Source organism: Mytilus trossulus, chromosome 5 (assembly GCF_036588685.1).
Source record: "Mytilus trossulus isolate FHL-02 chromosome 5, PNRI_Mtr1.1.1.hap1, whole genome shotgun sequence".
Taxonomy (NCBI): Eukaryota; Metazoa; Mollusca; class Bivalvia; order Mytilida; family Mytilidae; genus Mytilus; species Mytilus trossulus.
In genome coordinates this window covers 51,595,571-51,617,574 of record NC_086377.1, presented here as the reverse complement: position 1 = coordinate 51,617,574, position 22,004 = coordinate 51,595,571, and the positions used below count along the sequence as shown (strand labels likewise).

The 22,004-nt window shown below is 33.6% G+C and overlaps 1 protein-coding gene across 1 annotated transcript; it reads right to left on the bottom strand.

The window, feature by feature from the left end:
- Window positions 1–14,377: 14,377 nt before the first annotated feature.
- Window positions 14,378–14,848, bottom strand: LOC134718053 (craniofacial development protein 2-like). The gene has a single exon (XM_063580550.1). It carries the CDS (start codon window positions 14,846–14,848, stop codon window positions 14,378–14,380), a length of 471 nt encoding a protein of 156 aa, XP_063436620.1.
- Window positions 14,849–22,004: the final 7,156 nt, after the last annotated feature.

The window sequence follows — 22,004 nt, the reverse complement described above, 5'->3', positions numbered from 1 at the left end:
TTAATGGACGCAATGAGTGAAAAGAAAAAGAGATTAAAAAGCAGTAAAAAAAAATCTTAAATAAATACTGAACTCCGACGAAAATTCAAAAAGGACAGTCCAAAATCAAAAGACAAAACACATCAAACAAGTGGATAACAACGGTAAAATTCCTGACTTGATACAGGCATTTTGTAATGTATAAAATGGTGGATTGAACCTGGCTTTAGAGCTAGCTAAACTTCTCACTTCTGTAACAGTCGCCTAAAATTCCATTACATTGTCAACGATGAATGCTAGTCAATTCGTTCCAAGTCCGATTCGTTCCAAACCAGTTCGTTCCAGATTTGGACAATTCGTACCAATTCAATTGTCAATTCGTACCAACTGATTTATTTTATTATTAATCAGACTTAACAATTTGTTCCAACTTTATTATAATTTTTGTGTTCGTAAATCACTGAATTTGTGTAAATCAACCCACTGTTCATGGCAAAAATTGTCAATTCATTGTCATTTTTTTATGTATATTTCATATAATGGATCGTTTTTCAATCAGTCTAAACAATTTGTTCTAACTTTCTTTCACTGTTTATGTCCGTATATCACTTTTTTTGTGTAAATCAACCTATAGTTCACGGCAAAAATCATCAATTTCTTGTCAATTATACGAACAAAAAAACCAAAAGAGAATGGTATAGTCATTGAGACAGGGACTGAAAAGCAGGAAGAGGTGTCGTCAAATAAGAAGCAAGCAGATGAGAGCCTAAGTGAGACTAGAAGTTTAAAGCCAGAGACATCAGCCAAATTATAAGCTGAACAAATAGTCACGATATCAGTGCAGAAAATTAATATTCTGAGGAAGTTTTGAAAGAGCTGGCATTGTTTACATGTCTCCAGTCTAGTACAAGCCTTTGGCTTTGGTTGATACATGTGATACTTTTGGATCGGTTAGGGAACTGTCGGACTGGTCTGATGTGTCGAATCCTAATGGTTTTGTTGTGGCTTTTTATATTTTTTGGTGTAGTTGAAATGTAAAATCTTAATATTGATATTCCAATGTTGTCATACATTCCTCATTTGTTTCATTTGATTTAAATAATTGATGTGAAAAAATCTCAGTTCTAAATCAAATTCGTTCATATTTCGTGTCTTGCTCATTCCACCAGGAAAAATACTGCCTTGGCTTTCTTTTACCATGACGTCATCCTTTCTTTCGTCTATATGAAAACTTCCTTGTACTTCCACCATTTTTCTCTTTTAATTGTCAGCAATTGCTGACAGACACATTATAGTAAAACCAGCCAATTTGGACCTTTTTTGTTTTTGTTTCCAGTCAAATGTGATTATTTAGTGAATATCAAGTTGTCAATAAAAATTAACGTATATAGTCAATTATAAATAACGGAGAAACATAGAACAACTAAATATGGTTATTAACGGAGACAAAATTAATGAGAAAAGGAGTTGGCATTTGAGGGATGGGTGCATACTCATCAAAACAACAAATAGATTACAGGTAGTAATATTCCTGTTTGTCAAGTTTCATTTTTAGCCATGGCGTTGTCAGTTTGTTTTAAATTTACGAGTTTGACTGTCCCTTTGGTATCTTTCGTCCCTCTTTTGTTGATAATCATTTGTTTAAGTTCAATATTGGGAATTTGTCAGAGACAACAACCCGACCGTAGAAAAAACAACAGCAGAAGATCACTAACATGTCTTCAATTTAGCGAGAAACTCCCGCACCCGGAGGCGTCCTTCAGCTGGCCTCTAAACAAATGTATACTAGTTCAGTGATTATGAACGCCATACTTATTTCCAAATTGTACACATAAAACTAAAATTGAAATAATACAAGACTAACAAAGGCCAGAGACTCCTGACAGGCGCAAAAATGCGGCTAGGTAAAACATGTTTATGAAATCTTAACCCTCCCCTCTACCTCTAGCCAGTCTCCTTGGACTGATTTTTTATACGATATATATCCCCCAAAACCCATCTCTTAAAAAATGTTTACCTCTCTTTATTGGCCGTATTTCTTTGTTAATAGTCCAAAACCTGACATTTTTTTTGAGGATTATGTACCCTTCTGTTGCTTCAATGCTAAACATGAGGAAATTTTGTAGAAAATCCACAGCCTCTATCCTAGTTCTATCATATTTGGAAATTTGATGACCGATAGATATAGGATCATTGCATGCAGTGCTAGCATTGTTTTCCTAAAAACAAGTTTAATAGGTCTTTCCACTTTTCTGTGGAAAAACCTATTGTTTTTCTTCGAATTATTTTTTTTTCTTCCGCCTAATTTTGTTCTTGCGTTAAATATATGTTTCGCAATATGTCGATTAGATATTTGGTATATGATATCCAACAGTTTATTCGCTTTTGAAATTACCCTGCGTAACCGAATACTTTTTTTTTGTAGGAGTTATCTCCACAAACACTGTTTCCTTGTGTCCACTACTATGCAACCGTAAAAGATTACGACAAATTCATTTTACAAAATTGCTCGTTATATCCTTCGCATGATTTGTCCTATTTTGATCGAAGCAATATGAACGCTTATGCATTTGATATGCTTTTATACCTTGTAAACCATAAGTCATGGGCCGTGTTCACATTGACATAAACTCGGTGTTGTGTAAGTGTAACTCACACATAAACTAAACATAATTACGTTCCCATTGATAAAACTCAATGTTTACATGTAGTGTAAATCATGTTTTGTCTACATGCAGTCGATAGCCGATGTCGGCCTTGTGTAGGTTAAGTGTACACAAAACTAGGCACTCAGAACTTCAATTTTCTCATGTATATTTAAAAAAGAAACATTTTTCACATTAAATTGATACTTATGACACTTATAAATAAAGATCTTTGGCGAGCCCGTGTTTAAATGCGCAACCGAGACATCTTTAAACTTCGATGGTACCAATTCAATATTTCATACTATAATGTATGGGAAAACTTTGGATTCAGAATATTTGTTCATTCTAATCATCTGAATGACCCGATTGTTTTTTAATGAAAGTGTTGAAAAATCCATCCCCCTTTTTTTTAAAAGTCAAATGGTCGTTCCCTATCTGCTAGAAAAGATGTTCGAAAATTTAAATTCGGTTCTACGTAATGAACATTTAAATGACATATAGTTTACAAGTGTGAACAAATCGTGTGTACAGGTAGCTAAACAAGGTGTATAGATGTGAACAAATTTAATGTAAAACTAGCTTACATCACATTAAACCAAATGTAAATATGTTTACTGTACCCGGCGTTTGGTGTGAACGCGGCCATAGAGACCTTGGATCTTTTGATTAGATGTCCTTTGTCCAAAAAAATGTAAATTACGTCAAGGTCAAAGGTCAATATCATATTCTAATTTTGGAATTTGGCTTATTTCCACTCAATTGATAGAATAAATGTGTTATTTTAGTTTAAAAGTCAATATAATAAGATATACATTCAAATTTATTGTAACTTGATATAGGAAGATGTGGTGTGAGTGCCAATGAGACAACTCTCCATCCAAATAACAATTAAAAAAATTAAACCATTATAGGTTAAAGTACGGCCTTCCTTGGTCAATTGATTATTTGTTGAGTTAAGCTGCTGACTTTGTCGTTTTTCTACACATACTCCGTATACCGGCGTTGATGGCAATCATTCCATGTGTCAGATTTTCTCGATTTGGTCCAAAACAGTCGATAATGGCATGATCAATGGCATGTTTTCTTCTTGGTGACAAAACTATCTTTCCCTTTTTGCCACTGTAATATCTCCCGTTTAATTGGTCAACTGTGTATAGCTTCCTGTCTGCTTGAACTTTCCACATGGCAGTCATCCCTACTCTTAATTCGGTATGTTGGTTGCTGGACATTGTTAATAAGTCGGATTCAGATGTTAATTCTAGAATGTTGCCTTTAAAACACGGTTTTAATGTTTTTTGAGCTGACTAGGATGTGGGTATGGTAGAGGTCAAGTTGTTAAATGATGGCTGGTTTTTTGGTTTATCTGGTGTATCTATATCAAAAGCTAGTTCATCAAGAACTGTTGGTGGTTTTTGATCATTTACCGGTGGATAACGCTGTGTTATGGTAGGCTGATTCAACCAAAATCGTTTTTTTTTTTTAAATTATTTTTTTAAAGTAAATCTTTGTGCGATTTTCATAATATAAACAGCAGCGACATGAGCGCATGATACGCCCGACGTCTTGTGTGGAAGTTTTATGCAATAATCATAAATAGCTTCTGATAAGGTTTTAAGCAATTACCAAATATTGTTTTTGAGACACAGCGGGACTTGTGAGAAACCCAACGTAGTTTTTAAAAGTAACATTTTGAATCAAAACCAAAAAGTATACAGATCTTTAGATTAATAAATAAAATTCTAAATCGCTCCCCTGTTATGCAGAAATGTCTGTAGTTTTATTGTTTTTTTGGCCATAATGTTTATTGGGTTCATTTTCAGTATCTAATGGGTTAAACAAAAATACAAATTTAAAGAATTCAAATCGATAAAACTAGTGAGTTCCGAAAATCTGCCAAAATTTCAAAAACATGACAAGCGAACTTTCTTAATCTATAATGCTTAGAAACGTCGCACGATACTGGTGTCACCTAACGTTACATACTCAAAGACGTAACTCGTAAGACAAAATAAAATCGTTGGAATGCATGTTGTACAGATGGCTTTTTACGATAAATTTTAAAGGAATGATTTTTTTTTCCTAAGAAATATGTTTTTCTTTCTTAGATTAAAGATGTTAAGCTTTAGTTTCATTAACAAATTAAAAATAAAAAAGAGACTTGAATTGAAACCATTAATTATATACATTTTATTTATAAGGGCAATCGATTTCTTTTTTTCATGGATAAACTATGCACTGCAAATGCACTCATTTTTGCACTAAAGCATGTCTGCATATCTAACATGGCAGTTCTGCACAAATATATGCAAGGGAATAAGCGGGAACAATTATTATAGCTGTTTTTTTTATATTAATTTGTATTATAGCGGGTCCGACTATTATAGTCCGGAAACACTTCCGTTCCTCGAGGACATTTTTCTCTCCACCCCTTCTATGTGAATCGGTAGAGCTTCAAAATAAAACATTAATTTTAAAGTTTTCTTATTTAGCAACAAAATAAAATAGCCGTATTCCAAAATCGTCTGTAAAAACCCCAATCATGACAATAAGACGGAACGTTAGAATCAAATAACGTCAAAATCGTATGTGGGGACATTGTATCGGACATTTTAGTTTTATCTGATATCTTGTATATTAGATTTAATTTATGGGAATTTAACATCAAAATAGAGATAAATGTTTGTACTTTTATCCATTATCATTTTTTTTATGTAGCGAATGGTACTGTATTTAATAAACATCATGAAAACACAGAAAACGTTTAATTTGGTTTGAAGGGGACAAAATGTCGGACATTGCCAATCAACTCGAATAAAAATAATTTGTTTTAAAATTTCCTGATTATTGCATGAGGCGAAAGTGTGATCTTTGTACAAAATACTAGTATTAGAATTATTTACTTTCGACATAGGGATTACTAGTGGTATCTGCTTGTCAGATTCTTGTTTAAAGCGGAGTACTTCTGGTCTTTTACAAGAATCTGACAAGCAGATACCACTAGTATTTGTAACTTAATATCACTTCTCGTTAGGAAATATAAATAAAGCTTTACGAAAACATTATAAATAACTAGTTCGCAATGCGAAATGTAGGGAGCTATTTCCAAAACCACCGATGTTGGCGTATAGTAGACATCGGAACTTAAAAGAAATACTGACTAGATCGGTAGTCAAAGCTTAGTATAATATGAAGAATTGCGTCAGGACCCCTGATGAAGAACCCACCCTTCATATGAGCCACGGAATATTATAGAGTTTGTCCTATTCTGTACTGCAGAAACACGTTGTGTTGGGTCCTGGAGAATAGGCAAACGTGGCTGATAGGTAACATGTAGATTATAGAACATTGTCCTTTTTAGTACCTTCCCGTGTATCGCTTCAATTGTGATTGATGTCGATCCGTATTTCCTGTTCACAGGGACTCGCACTTGATAAGTGTGTCTGCGAGACTTAAGAAATTTTGCTGACACGTGTTTATTTATGAGTTTGAGAAAAAAGAATCGCTGATAGCCAACTATTATAATATTATGAATAAGACAGGAAGGAACAAGCTAACATTAAAGAAGAGTAGAAAGATGGACAGTTCACATCCACCACTAAATCAAGAAGCACTCGCGATCGCTGCGAATGAAATGAATGAAAGCGACTTCGATAATCTGGACCTAACAGATCTAAACGACAATTCCGGACCACCACCTATTGATATTGCCTTTGAAACCGTTAATAGAATAGAGGAAGTTATGGGCCAGAGATTAGGAATAGTCAAAGCTAGAGAAGGGATGGTGTACGGGAAAACATCCAATAATATGCCCCCCTTCTGTCATCTCAATATGATATGCACCCCTGATCTGGGCAATGTTGAAATGAACAATTTGTTTAGGGATCAAATGAACAACATCACCGAAGAGACGAGAAACACGTTCACGGACAGAATAATCCAAACATTAGACGGTTTCCTGGAAGAAAAAAAGGAAACAATAACAACTATAAGAAGAGAGGCGAAAGAAAAATTTGGAACTACTAGTAAAAGTGCGGGTACAGCAAGATCCATCATGTACAAAAAACTAGGAGAACTGAAAGACCATAATGACAGGAAGCTAGCTGAATTTAAAGCAGCAATTCGTTACAAACAATCCGAAAAACATAGTGGACCACATGACCAAAGGAAAAGATACAGGGACAATTCATATAACTATTAATTATGATACTTTGGAAATTTCTTATGTTTTCATTGGATTTTTTTATTTCTTGTTTAATAAAACAAGTGTTAATCTACTAGTATCATCTTTAGGATCATTGACGATCACAAAAAAGATTGGGCTTAGAGTGGCGTTTAGTAACGACATGTACGAAATAGAATTTGATATTAAAGTAGTTCGAGGATAAGGGTATGGTTAATGAATAGTACAAGTTGTTGTCTATGGATAGAGATTAGGTTAAGGTTAAGGAAAACAATAAAGATATATCAAAGGATATCAGGTTAATTTTTAGGGTAAGGGTAATGATGGGGATTTTGTTTGGTTGAAGGTTATATCTAAGTTTAAGGAGAATGATAGGGATAAGGTTGAATACAATGGTATAGTGCTAATACGGTAAAGCTGTAAAATGCGAACTAAAATCTAATTATAAAGTCTGAGGATGAGGGTGAGGTAAATTATAAGGGTTAGAGCTAGAGTTATGTTTGTGAAGATTTGAATAAGATTAGATCTAACCCTAACCCATAAGGATAAGGTTGAACATAAGTTCATGTATAAGGATACGATAAGATTTCATTTTAGTTGAAGGTTAAGAGAACGTGACGTCTGATGATAAGGAGACGATAAAGAGACGGGTGGTAATAAGGACAGGGGCTAAAATGCAGATAAGAATAAGTTTAGAGATGAGATTAAGTGATGTATCAGGGTTAGGCTAATAATTCAAGTAAACGCAATCGGCACGCGCAAATGATCACTCTATGGTTTTGGATAAGATCGTGTTTTCTATTTACGAAGTAATTGTATGATTGCAAAGTTATTAATCACCCATTACGAACAGATAGTCGATGCTAAAAAAACAAGGCAAAACATAAAAAACACCCTTGTCAGCTGATAGTTCATATTGATCCGTCACCTCTTTCTCTTTTTTTAGAATGTATATCACTTTCTAACTAAGAACTAATAGTTCAAAGGAAGTTCGACAAATTCAAAGAAGAAACTCTCAAAGAAAACAGAAGCGCCCTTTCAGGGCTGATAAACGACAATGAAAAATTAAGAACGGAAGTGGTAAATTTGAATAACAAAAACAAAGAGTTGGAAAAAAATCAACTAGAATTAAAAAGTGAGATTAACACACTAATAGAGAAGAAGGACATGGAGGTTGATGAAAACCAAAATGAATCTCAGAACCAGAATGAAATAGCCTTGTAAGTGTTACCATCGATACATACAACATTGAACTGACAAAAATAAAGAATGACATTGACATGTATAACAAAACTAATGACCAAGCTTTGGAAAATATTACAACAGATCTAACCATGTTGAAATCTTCTCAAAAAGATGAGATTGAAAGCTGTCTAAACAATGCGACATTGAGCATAAAGACTAATTCAAATGCAACTGACAGAGACAACTTTAGCACTACAATCTTCGTTTTTAATGATCTACGAGTATTCTGATTGAATGGTACACAATGACTTGACTATATTTACCTTTTTTAAAATGATTATATGGATGGAGGGTTGTAGCATTGGCACTCACACCACATCTTCCTATATTTAATTATTCATAATTAACAAATATTTAAAAAATTGTATGTTTTTGAAATATCATAAATATAGTGGTAAAAAATGAATAATCAGTCCTTGCTTTAATGAAAATGAAAATTCTTGCTTCAATAGTGCAGAAAATGAATAATCTGTCATCTCATTTTACAAAAATAAATAACCTATAAAAAAACCTCCTGCCTCCACCCCCCAGAATATCAAATGGTCGTCCCCTTATGTAGACGTAACGCGCGTCTGGCGTTAAAATTATAATCCAGGTACTTTTGATAACTATTTACCCCACTGAGGAGATGCCACTGCTGGTGGACGTTTCGTCCCCGAGGGTATCACCAGCCCAGTAGTCAGCACTTTGGTGTTGACATGAATATCAACTATAAGGTCATTTTTATAAATTTTCTGTTTACAAAACTTTATTTTTTTCTAAAAACTAAGGATTTTCTTTCCCCAGGAGTAGATTTCCCTTAGCCGTATTTGGCACAACGTTTTAGTATTTTGGGTCCTCAATGCTCTTTTTTACTATTTTCATCTGAGCGTCACTGATGAGTCTTATGTAGACGGAACGCGCTTCTGGCGTTTAAATTATAATCCTGGTACTCTTGGTAACTATCGGGACTGTCTAAATTGAAGACCTAGTTTGAGTCTAGTTTCTCAATGCCATCCTCAGAGTGTATCGTGACATCCCTACCTTTCCTTATTTATTTATTTTCACATGACATGATTTGATGTCATAAACTCTCTATCCTTCATTAAGCTAATTTCCAGTTTGTTTGTTTGACAGGTCAGATGACGAGATAATGCAGCCCTTAAACTGATCAATGCTGATTTAGAATATTCCCTACCCTTTACAGTTTGAAGGCTTGCATACCAGATTATGAGTCGCTCATTTAATGTAAAAGACATAAGTCATTTCAAAGTATGTCTGCTTTTCAAGCCTCCCAATTGAGCTACCTTTGTTACTGGACGCTCAGATTGAAGCAAGGTAGTGGCAAATGTTTTCGGGGTTGAATGACTTCTACCGTAAAGTTCAGCAGTAACAACAATTGTTTTCATCATCATACCTAGCTTGTTCTGCCATTAAGGCTGGCGACAGTACCAAACACCGTCTTTATCAGGTTTGGGCAAGGGCCGTAGATAAAATCTTGACTCTGGGTCACTCTTGAGGTCTTCTGGACGTTTTTTTTTTATAATTGAATTAGATATTACATGTACCTTAAATCGGTCATTTGATCAAGATAATTTTCTAATGTATCTTGACAATTGTATCTGAAATAAACTTGAACCAACTTAATTTCTAGTAGAAATATTTTTTTAGAAAATTTTACCTATTTTTGATAATTCAATAAGTTAATACAGTATATCGACCATATTCTATAGATAGTTTTATAGAATGTAACAGAAAACCTGCCAACGGTTTAAATAATGATTTTTTTCTACATTTTACTGTAATTTTTTATTTTCTAATTGTATTAAATTTTAAAAGAAAGCCATTAGTGACTGTTAAGCAATGAAGACATAATGGCAACAAATGGCAAAAAAGAGCTGGACTCAATGATGCAGGAGTTAGACGAGGAACTTGTGAGGGCAGTACGTTACACAGAGCGCCGATAATTTTTTAAGATTGTAGATGAGCTGATTGAGGAATATAAAGAGAAGCTCAAAGTGCATACAAACCTAAGGAAACATTCAAAAAAGGAATTTTAGGTTTAGTATTATTCCGATCATGGGATTAATTTATCAGCTTTTAGCTCTAGTACTTATCCGTCTTCTTGTTATCCACAAGGGTGACTGGGGTATAGAAATATGGTCACTTGGTCTTCTCCCGACCGGCAGTAAAACGCTTGACGAAGTGTGGCATCCGTTTGGCTGTGCAGGATGTATCAAGTACGCAGTCACGTCTGGTCAGAAGAGTGACGTTAAATCCGATGCCTCGTGTACAGAGAGTGCCACACTCTGCACATTAAAAACCATTGCTATAACTCTTTCAAAGGTCCATAGGCGGCCTGTTGCAAGGCAAATTATTTTGAGGTTGATTGGACATGACGATTCGGAATTTGCAAGAAGCCCTTGGTCGCGTATCGAATGACACGCGCTGATTAAAGATCATTAAAAAGTCATTTAACTTCAAAATTACAAAAGCTATTAAAAAAATAAAGATAAATTGCCTAGTGTTCCAAGTAATGATTTCAACACAAACCATAATTCTTATCTGTCTATGGGCTGGGCACTTAAGGAAACAAAAGCTAAGGTTACATTTAATGCTTAGCAGAAAGAATTTATGGTAGATAAATTTAATATTGGTAAAGTAACCGGCAAGAAAGTAGACCCATATGTCGCAGCAGAGGAGATGAGAATGTCTGGAAAATTTAAGAGGTCTGAATATCTGTCTGGTCAGCAGATTTCATCTTATTTCTCCAGACTTTTTCAACAAGACAAAAAAAAACATCTTCTGATGACTGTGTTGCTGCATTGTGTGAGGAAAACAAAGAGCACTTAAAGACACATTTTATCATGACAGTTTCTATAAATCTCATGGTATTCAACTTGTTTCAAACTCATAAATCGAAAACAAACTGACAATGCCATGGCTAAAAATGAAAGAAGACAGACAAACAATAGAACACATGACACAATATAGAAACCTAAAGAATAAACAACATGAACTTCATCAATGAGCAAAACTAACATCGGATAGTCAGCTGTAAAAGTCCTCAACAATGACAATTGTAAATCAAGTCAACTATAACCTGGGACACTCACTGTGGTGAAACAGTACAACATAACAAACAATAAAATCATGTTGTCACTGTGGTGTAACATTACAACATAAGAACAATTATTACTGGTTACTTTGCCAATATTAAATTTATCCATCCTAAATCATTTATCTGCCTTATTTTAAAATTTAACAGATAATTTGAATAAAATTAACACAAAGTAAGATCATGTATTGTTTATTCATTGTACTTGAATGTGTTGCTTATTTTTATAGTATACTTGTTACATCATTCTTCTCCATAATCAGTCTACTTTGCAATTAACAGAGCTGATGTTTGGTGTGTAATTTTATATTGATTGATTGCTTGTTGGTTGCTTTACGCCGCATTAGCACAAAAAGGCTATATCGCGGCGAGAGCTAATTCGAATATTTTTACAATTTAAAGCATATTTTTAAAATAAGACGAAAGGTCCTTCAATACACTAAAATTCTTGACTAAAGCAAATTGATTATATACAAATAAAAATCAACAGTAAAATAACGTGATAAAAATTAAAATCGATTTAAATATAATAACATTTTTATATTTTATAATAAATTCCAATTTCTTTTAAAAAAGCAACAATATTTGTAAATGGAACATTATTAAATAAATCATACATATTATTGACATTGAAATGCTGCTTACGAATATCAGCAAAGTCAATACAATTAATTAAAACATGTTTAATAGTATACTTGCAGTTGCAAGGAACACATTGTGGTTCATCTTCATTTTTTAAAAGATACTCGTGTGTTATTCTAGTATGACCAATACGACATCTAGTAATAACACACTGATCTTTTCTGCACATATTATCAAAAGGTTTGCCTAAATTAGGTTTAATTTCATGCAATTTATTATCGTTTTTTTTACTCCATTTATTTTTCAATATATTAAAAACATATTCTCTAATATTAGATTTAAAATCAGTATATGGTATATCACAGTTAGAGGGTCACCAAGAGCAGTCTTTGCCTCAAGGTCTACAGCTGTGTTTCCAAGGATTCCAACATGACTCGGAACCCATAGAAATATTATTTCTTTCAGAAGAATTTTTAAATTCCTCATTACATATAAAATTTTCAGGATTGTTGGGTTTTGAATTTTAGTATTTAGTATAGCTTGTAAGCATGAAAGTGAATCCGAACATATAATAAATTTGGATTTATCTGAAGAAGCAATAAATTTCAAAGCCAAAATTATTGCTTCTGCTTCAGCAGTTAAGATGGATGCATCAGATGGCAAACGGAGGGTTGCAGCTCTGTCCCTGAAGACAGCAGTAGATGCAACTCTATCACCATCTTTTGATCCATCAGTATAGACAGTTGAAAAATCGAGATAATCGGCTTTAATTTCAGCATAGTGTTGCTGAATTAAAAGAGGATTTGTTTTATTTTTATTGTGTTCACGGAGATCAAATATCATTTTTGGTTTGGGAAGTTCCCATGGAGGACATTTGCAAGTTTGAACTTGAGCAACAGATTTTAAATCAAAAGAAGCGAAATGTGGTTTTAAACGTAAACCTAACGGAGGAATTTTATTTTCATGTTTTGCAAAAATATCTTCATAAATCGGATTAAAAACACAGCTGTAGGCAGGATTATCTGAATGCGCTATTAGTTTGACAGCATATTGAAGTCCAAGCTTCAAACGTCTGTCAGTGAGTGAGTGCTCATCAGCCTCTACATACAGACTCTCAACTGGTGAGGTTTTAAATGCGCCAAGACACAGACGCAAACCTTGGTGATGCACAGCATCGAGAATCTGTATGTAGGACTTCCTTGCAGAGCCATAATCTAGTTTAGATTTAACAAGAGATCTATATAAATTGAGTAAAATGTTGCGATCAGCACTCCAGTCAGTGCTGCCGACAACTTTTAAAATATCTAAAGCTTTTAAACATCTCGCTTTTAACATTTTGATATGGGGTAGAAAGGTTAACTTTTTATCGAAAAGTAAACCAAGAAATTTGGTTTCATCAACCATTTTAATTGGGTTGCCGTACAAAGTTAGTTCTGGATCAAGATGCAATTTTCTTTTGTTACAAAAATGCATCCCGACCGTTTTTGAAGTGGAAAATTTAAAACCATTTTCCGAGGCCCATTTTTCAATTCTTCCAAGACATAATTGTAATTGTCTTTCAATGTTATTCATATTTTTGCCTCTGTAACATATTAAAAAATCATCAACGTACAATGAACCTTCAATATTACTTTTTAAAACTTCAACAAGGCTGTTGATTTTAAGACTAAATAATGTAACAGATAAAATACTGCCCTGAGGGACACCCATCTCTTGATCATAAAGATCAGACATGGTCGAATTAACTCTAACATTAAATTGTCTGTTAGAGAGAAAATTAGAAATAAAATTAGGCATATTGCCTTTCAACCCCATATCAAATAGATCTTTTAAAATACCATATTTCCATGCAGTATCATAGGCCTTCTCAAGGTCGAAAAAGACCGACACCACATGCTCATTTTTCGCAAAACCATTCCGGACAAATGATTCGAATCGAACAAGATGATCAAGAGTACTGCGACCCTGTCGGAATCTCGGAGAGATAAAAGTGGTCATTTTTTTTTTTTTTTACATTTTTATCTTTTTGATTTTTATTTGAACACGAACACAAGCGGATTTTTGAACAAAAAAAATATGAGAATCTTTTAACACGTCTCTTAGTATGTTCAACAATGCTTTGCAAATACAATCGGAATCTTAGGGAAAACGGCATATTTGTGGCATTTTATCAAATAAAAAAAAAACCACGGGTGACTGGGGTACAGAAATATGGTCACTTGGTCTTCTCCCGACCGGCAGTAAAACGCTTGCTGAAGTGGGGCGTCTGTTTGGCTGTGCGGGATGTATAAGTTCGCAGTCACGTCCGGTCTGAAGGAGGACGTTAAATCCGATGCCTCGTGTAAAGAGAGTGCCACGCTCTTTGCACGTTAAGAACCCTTGCAACAACTCTTTGAGGGGTCCGTAGGTGGCCTGTTGCAAGGCAAAATTTCTGTCTCTATCCAATATACCCTCATTTTCCAGTGGCAGTCCAAATTTCCCCGACCATCATCCTCTATTACAACAACCTACCTATTGTATTTCTTGTGAACTTGTTCTCGTCCTGAATATGCATGAAATATTTGCCACTGGACGTTAAGCAACCAACAATCAATCAAATAAAAAAAAAATTTGACTTAAATTGGTACAAATAACCTTCATACGTTATCATATGATAAGATGGTGGTCTGAGCTGATATCTGCTCCTCTCATAACTCTTACGTCTTGTAGTGAGCTTCTCCATCTCTGACTTATCATGATGTGGTCAATCTGATTTTTTGTTTTCCCATCAGGTGATTCCCATGTCTCCTTGTGTATGTTCTTATGTGGAAATAAACTGCCTCCTATCACAAGCTCAATCATCTCACAGAATTCAACTAGCTTTTCTCCATTCTCATTTATTTCTCCTAGACCATGTTTTCCTAGTGTTTTCTCTCTGTCCTTGTTCTCCTTTCCAATCTTAGCATTCATATCACCCATGACTATTTTGATGTCTCTTTTGGGGATGTTGTCCCAAACATGTTGTAGTTGTTCATAAAAACAACCCTTTACATCATCTTCGGCATCATTAGTTGGTGCATAACACTGTATGATAGTTATGTTTTGGCATTTAGCTTTTAGTTGACAATTATACCACATGCTTTAAATCAAATTCTAGCTGTATTACAAAAATATGCATGGAATTTCAAAAAAAGAAGAAAGCAATTTCTGTCTGTGTTGGGGTCATGCTGTCTCATTGCCATACATCACATCTCATGCAAAACATGCTAAATTACAAGAATCTTTACTCTTCTAATACTGTGAATATTCCATCAAGTTTTCAAGTTTATATAATCATGATAAGTATAATGTATTTCCTTCAAATACTCAAAAATGTGCGAGTAAATTTATTCCCAAGATAATAATAATTTATATTAAACAATGCCAGGACAATAAACATGATAAATGTGAGATTTATTATTGCAGTTACAGAAAATCCTGGATACAGATAATGCATTGTAATACAATCATTTAAATAAATTTATATTTTTTTATGCAAACATTTACAATTATCATAATTATATAAATAACCAATTTTATTTTAGACAAGAACAAGAAGAAAAGAAAACATCGCATTTTCTGATTTCCAAGTACATGTATAAACAACGCAAGCTACATTTGTGTACATGTACAATACATATATACATGTATGTACAAAATGGCAAAGAAAATACTCATAATTGTTTTGTTAAAAATTAAACATTATGTGGCTGTTATACAGATGTTTTGCTCATTATTGAACCCAACATCAATATCATATGTCTTTAAGATGAACAATAACTGCATGATTACAACACTGCTTTATGCTTTTGAACTTTTTGTGCACCTCGGCCTGTATTCAGTGTTTATATGAAATGAACTTGAAAAATTATAAATCATGATTAAATATGATTTTCTTGTTCTCTCATGTCTCTGCAGGTGGCCAAAATATATACAACTATTTTTCCCTGATGGAGAGTTGTTTCAATGGCAATCATTTTTTTTTACATGTCGTATTCTTACTTTTATAATTACATTTACATGTACATGTATTATTTGTAAATCAAACTAGTGGTGCTTCAGTGAATTTCATGCCTACATGCCTTAGGTTTCTTTTTGTATCCTTTTTGATAAGTTTTGCAGAGACCATGATCACACCAGAAGATTTCACAGAATTTTGGCAAAGTAATGTGGCCAGCGAGGCAGAGGCAAAATTGAAAGGGGAGATACCACAGACAATCCAACCATCAGACTTCTTACACGTCAGGAATTACCTCCTACTGAGGCTCCTGTAGACAAACGCACAAAGGCCTGGAGCCATTAAGAATATCACACAGCAATCGATGGAAAGGGCTCATACCGACAACGACGGAGCAGTTGTGATGGTAAGTAAAAGTATGACTACTATAATCAGTTTGAAAAACAGACGTGTTAGTAAAGATTAAAAGCAACGCAACATCGATTGTTAGAAGGACTGCAGCAACAGATTGCAATGAATCTTTAGAGACAGTTAAAATTGCTAAAAGAGAAGCAGTAGTATGACTATAATATAAATTTGATGAACAGTAATGGGAGTAAAAAAAAAGATCATAAAACTTGTCGTGTTTTATACACAGTAGTATGATACAAAGTTAACTGATACTGCAACTAATTATCTTTTATGTTTAATTTAAAAAGCAAAATAAATTATCATTTTAATTCCAAAAAGCTACCATTTTAACGTAAATAACTTTACGGTATGTTAAAAAAAAAGCGATAGTTAAATACATAGTTACCAGCTACCGCAAATAAGTTAACAATTACCGCAAAACGTTACCATTTCACCGGTAATGAGGAAACGGTATTTTGCAACTTTAATGCGGTTATTGGATACAAAGTAAGCAATTACCGTAAAAAAGTCGACTTTTACCGTCAAAAAGTCACCAACTACCGCTTTATTGGTCACTTTTCACCAAAGAAAGGTCATAAAATACCGTCAGTATTTGCAGTATATAGTAACACTTTTGCGGAAACTGGGAACAAGTTTGACCTTTTTTTTTAACATGAATACAATATGAATTAAATTAATTTTGGGATGAACTACTTTAACTTTGAAAAAGAGATCACCAGCAAATCGATCCACCAAAGATATAGAGACAATAAACTGGTGGAACACATGATATTTGTTTACTGCGTGACTTCAGAAAATGTTTTAATAGTAGATAAATTTTGGTATATTATTTTAAAAGATGATAATGAACCTTGTTAACTAAATGGTAAACCCATAATTGAGTACCAACTTTAACTACGTTGACCAAAAAACTTCAACCAAATCTTGAAGTATGCACTACATGTATCATAAAGTATTTGTTTAAGGAGGTTCTGAGATGAATGATGTGCTGTTATTATACATGTATAATGTCAAGTTTCATGGAAGAGTTTTTATTACTCCTGATGTGCATAATAAATTCATATACTAATTAGTATTCTAATTAATAGATTTTTCTTTTGTTTTAGATGATAAAATTTTATACCAAAACGTTATGTTGTATTGCTATTAAGACAATGGCAATCATATTTGGGGCTGTTAGTTCCAGGGGAGAGTTAGCAGCCAGGCTTTTGAGGGCTGCAGAATCCCTTGGTAACCTTAGAAATGGTGCTGTTATTAACAGGCCATAAGATATCCACTACAGCAACCCAGATAAGGGTCAATGTATACTTTTTTTTATTGCTTAAATAATGTTCAAACTGCATTTGTGAAAAGCCAGACTTAATTATTGTTTGCTGTTCCCTAACCCATGGATAAAAAATAATGTTAGGTAGGTGAAATAAAACAATGTGGCATATATATTTATACTATGGGAAGTGACTTATTTTTACATGGGCACCCTTTTCATATGTTCTACCATGCAGTAGTTACATTATCACTAATGTTAATTACCATCATTTGTTGAAATCTGAAACAAATGAGTTATTCAGTGTGGTTTACTGTGAGTAAGCTCCTCTTCTTGGAAAATGGCTAGTCTATACTTTCTTTCCTTGGAACTTTCACACCAATATTATTCAGTAGATGAAACACCCAAATCTGTAAATACATGTATAGACAATTAACAGTTTCAGAGAATGACAGATAAGAGACTTTACGTAATTACTCTAATTATAATTTATAACATTTTTATTATTTGACAATTTTGAAAAGATATATGTCAGGCTTTTATGTCATTTCGATAATGCAAACGCTGTATAAAAATAGAAACACTTTAACAAATAGTCAATGTCAATGAAATATGACTGAAGGTACATGGCTTAACAATCTCAAAGGATTGCATATCTACTTTTGTCTTTGAACTGAGAATAATTCAACACCAATGAACAATTAGTGAAAGGTAATGTATATAAATGACTGAAACCTATACAATAGAATAGCATCTACTTCCATGAGTGGGGCGAGTTGACATTAATTAAATTCATTGTGATCTATCTATTCGTCATGCTTTAGGCCAGAGATATGGGGGGTTACTTAAATTAAAGACTGACATGCAATAAAAATATTGATTAACAGTAAGTAAAATGCCAAGCCCAGCTATACTTAACTCCTGCGTACTCTTGTCTTTCAGATTCGTATTATCAGCATTTGTGAAAATCTTTCTATATATGTGCCTGGCATTTTCACACCTTGTCAACCTTTTGTGATTTTCTTTAATTGCACTATTGATTTGGTGTGCCCAAAGTTTATCCACAACATAATCTTCTAGGTGGACATCGTCCCCAAATCTATTGTAGACATATCAATTTTTCCCTCTTTTACATACATTTTTGCATTAATGAATATTTGGTGTAAGATACCCATTGTGATTATTAAATTGTACAATTTTTTGGTTGACGAGAGTAATTGTGTTATTCAATCCTTCATTTGGGGATTACTTTTTTCAATTTGCAGGTAGGAAGTTTTTCTTTGGTTGAGTCTGATTTCATTCCAAGGTTGTATACTCCTTGTTGGCACTGTGCAGTAAATTGGGACACAGTCTTTGTGTGCCAACAATTCTTTACCAGACTGCATTTGAAAGAGATATCAAACAGTAAACTTGGAGAGGCTTGGTTTACAACCTCTTCGTGTGTACTGCTTGTGTCAGAATTTAATTCTGTTGTCAAATTACATATACCCCCAACAACATATACAAGTTTTTATTTACCAGACTTAGGTATTTGTTGGCTGGCCAGGTCTGTTATCTGTCCAATTGTTTTTCCTGGAAAGTATTTGGACACAGCCATAGCTATTTGTTCCTTCAAATGCCTGGCCCGACTATCACCAAATTAAATCTAGACATTTTAAATAATAAAAAATACGACTTTAACAATTTCATATAGTAATTGGCCAGGTAAGACTTTTTATCTGTTTACAAGTTTTGAACTATTTTTTACTTCTTTCTACTTCTTTGATATTTGGTTTGCCATAGTTATTACATGCAACTACTGATTTTGCTCTTTTAAAGAAAGTAGCTTTGTATTGTTGTAACCATATTGGATGACTGGGTTCACGGTTATCTCCACAACAGCCTCTTTGATGTGAAAACCAACCCTCAACAATATCTTGGTTAAATCTTTTAGGAATTGTGTATGGTTTTGTTGGATATTTCACTTAGAAATTGTTGTGAACATACATATTTTACTACGTCTGTGAAAGAGGACAGGGTAAGGTGAACATCTTGAATGGTGCTGGTGGACGGTCGTCGCCGAGGGTATCACCAGCCCAGAATTCAACTCTCCGGTTTTGACATGAATATCAATAATCTGGTCATTTTTATAAATTTCCTGTTACAAAACTTTGAATTTTCGAAAAAATAAGGATTTCCTCAACCCAGGCATAGATTACCTCAGTCGCATTTGGCACAACGTTTTGGAATTTTGGATCCTCAATGCTCTTCAACTATGTATTTGTTTCGCTCTATGAATATTTTGAAATGAGCGTCACTGATGAGTGTTGTGTAGACGAAACGCGCGTCTGGCGTACTAAATTATAATCCTGGTACATTTGATAACTGTTGCCAAGAAATATCATGCTTTTGTTTTTTCTGAAGGCAATACAAATTCATGTTCCAATTCTGTAGACCATTGAAAAAAACAATCATTTATTTGTACAAGTTTTTTAATACCCAATTGTATCCTTATCTTTGTGACCGTCATTGTTCATGGTTTGTAACGCAGTAATAATTTTGGAACTATTCAAAATTTTGTAAAGAGCCCAGGAAGGTCCAATTGACCTAGTAGAATGTCCTCTCACTGAAGGAATATCTTTTTAATTTCTTTTTAATATGCATGTTTAATCACCTTCACTAACCAACTAGAAATAGTTTGTGAAGATACTGGTCTATGTGGTTTATTTACAGTTCAAAACAATTTCAGTTCATCTTTGCAATTCTTGTCTCTATTTTCTATTATAAACGTTAAATGGAGAAATCTTTATAAGTCTGTTTGACTTGTGTTTCATCCAATTTGTACTTGAGCAAATAAGATATGTTAGAACTAGTATCTGAAAAATGGATCTTAACACAGAAACTTAACCATGAGTTGGAAAATAGGACATCAATCAACTTGCTCAAGAAGTGAAAAGAGCATAAAAATAAATGCTATAAGGTAGTGACAATACTTACCTTTTCTCCTTCATCAATCGGTGTTGCATCGATATCCTTCTGTATGGGCCGGATGAAGCAGGTGGCTTGTCCCAAATAACAATTTGAGAGGTGCTCCACAATATACCAATTCAGTTCAGAATTTATAAGCTGGAGTGTTGATCTTGAGGTGGATGATGTCCGCCACATCCCTTCAGTGTGAGAAAATTTATTCCCTAGCTGTTGAAGGAAATCGGGAGCATGGGAAGTTTTAACGAAGGTCAATTTCCGTTCTTCCAGATCAGCCTAAAATAAAATCCTTTTCTTATCTTTGCTGGCAACGGTTTCCTGAAAATTATGTAAAGTATATTATTTTCAATCATGCAAAATATTTAATAAATGTGTTTAGTGGTAATTGATGCTACATGTATGTTCAAATTTATATTCCTCCTAATACTTAACGAAGAAAATAAAGTATGTGTAAGTCTTTTTATTAACCTTCTATCACTTTTATATAAATTTCGATTAGCATTAGTGATGTTTGATTATATTCAAAATAGACTTATAGAAAAACAATTAATACCTCATTTGATATATCTATTTTGTGAAGATGTTCATTTTTCTCACACATAAGAATATACACGTCATCTTCTTAAATATTGCAAACGGTGTTTATAGATATTAAGTCATATTAGCAAAAACAAACTCCATATTAAAATATATGGTCGCACTGTTGACGAAAGAGTCAAACAAATAATAAAAACTGGGAAACTGCAGCTACATTACAAGTGTATATATTAATTATGTATTGGATTTTTTTCATGACCTAGTGCCACGAACGCGAATGAAAGGCGGATTTCCGTATAGGTTATACGAATAGGTGGACTTCAAGCATATAGGGTCACCAATTTGAGGTTTTTCGTTTCATAGTTTAGCTCTGTATAGCGAGTTTGGAGTGGTCGTTTTGTTTCCTTGGTGTATATTGCCTTTTTCGTGATTTTAATCGTACATGAAGTGCAATTGCGATGTTAACGTGTTACTCGTTATATAAAAAAAATATAATAAAATTAATGTTATCCATTTTAATGAGCATTTAAGCCGCATATTTGGTCCTCTATATACACTGGCTTCTAGTCTGTTTTCTGTTTTTTTTACATCCATTCTGAAATTTAAAAATAACACATTCAGCACTTTAAATCATTAATGTAACACATCTTCGACAATCAGTACAACACAAAACTTTATGAATTTGATATATAAAAGTAATGGAAAGAAACATTTTTATGTTTGCATTTTCAGAAAAGCCGTCGCGTTCATTTTGATAATATAAATACTAAACTAAAGACACGATATTCTCATTTTAAATTTGGAAATGTCACAATAGACGCACTTCTATAGTCATTTAAATTTTCATTTACGCATTTCACACTGATGCGTGATAGTTGTAATATGCAAGAGAATCAATATATTTCAAAACTTTTCCAAAACCTTTTTACAATTTTTTTGAATTATTATTCACAGATACTTATTGTCGCCATAACGATAAGTGCACAGCAGTCTTGTTATTTTTCTCAACAAAACCGTTTCTGATGTCCGATATTATGTGTAGAGAGAAACAAAGCGGACCAAAAGTAAACAATACTTACATTCCGATAACCGCTTCCCTCCTTCTTTTGGGCCGAATATTT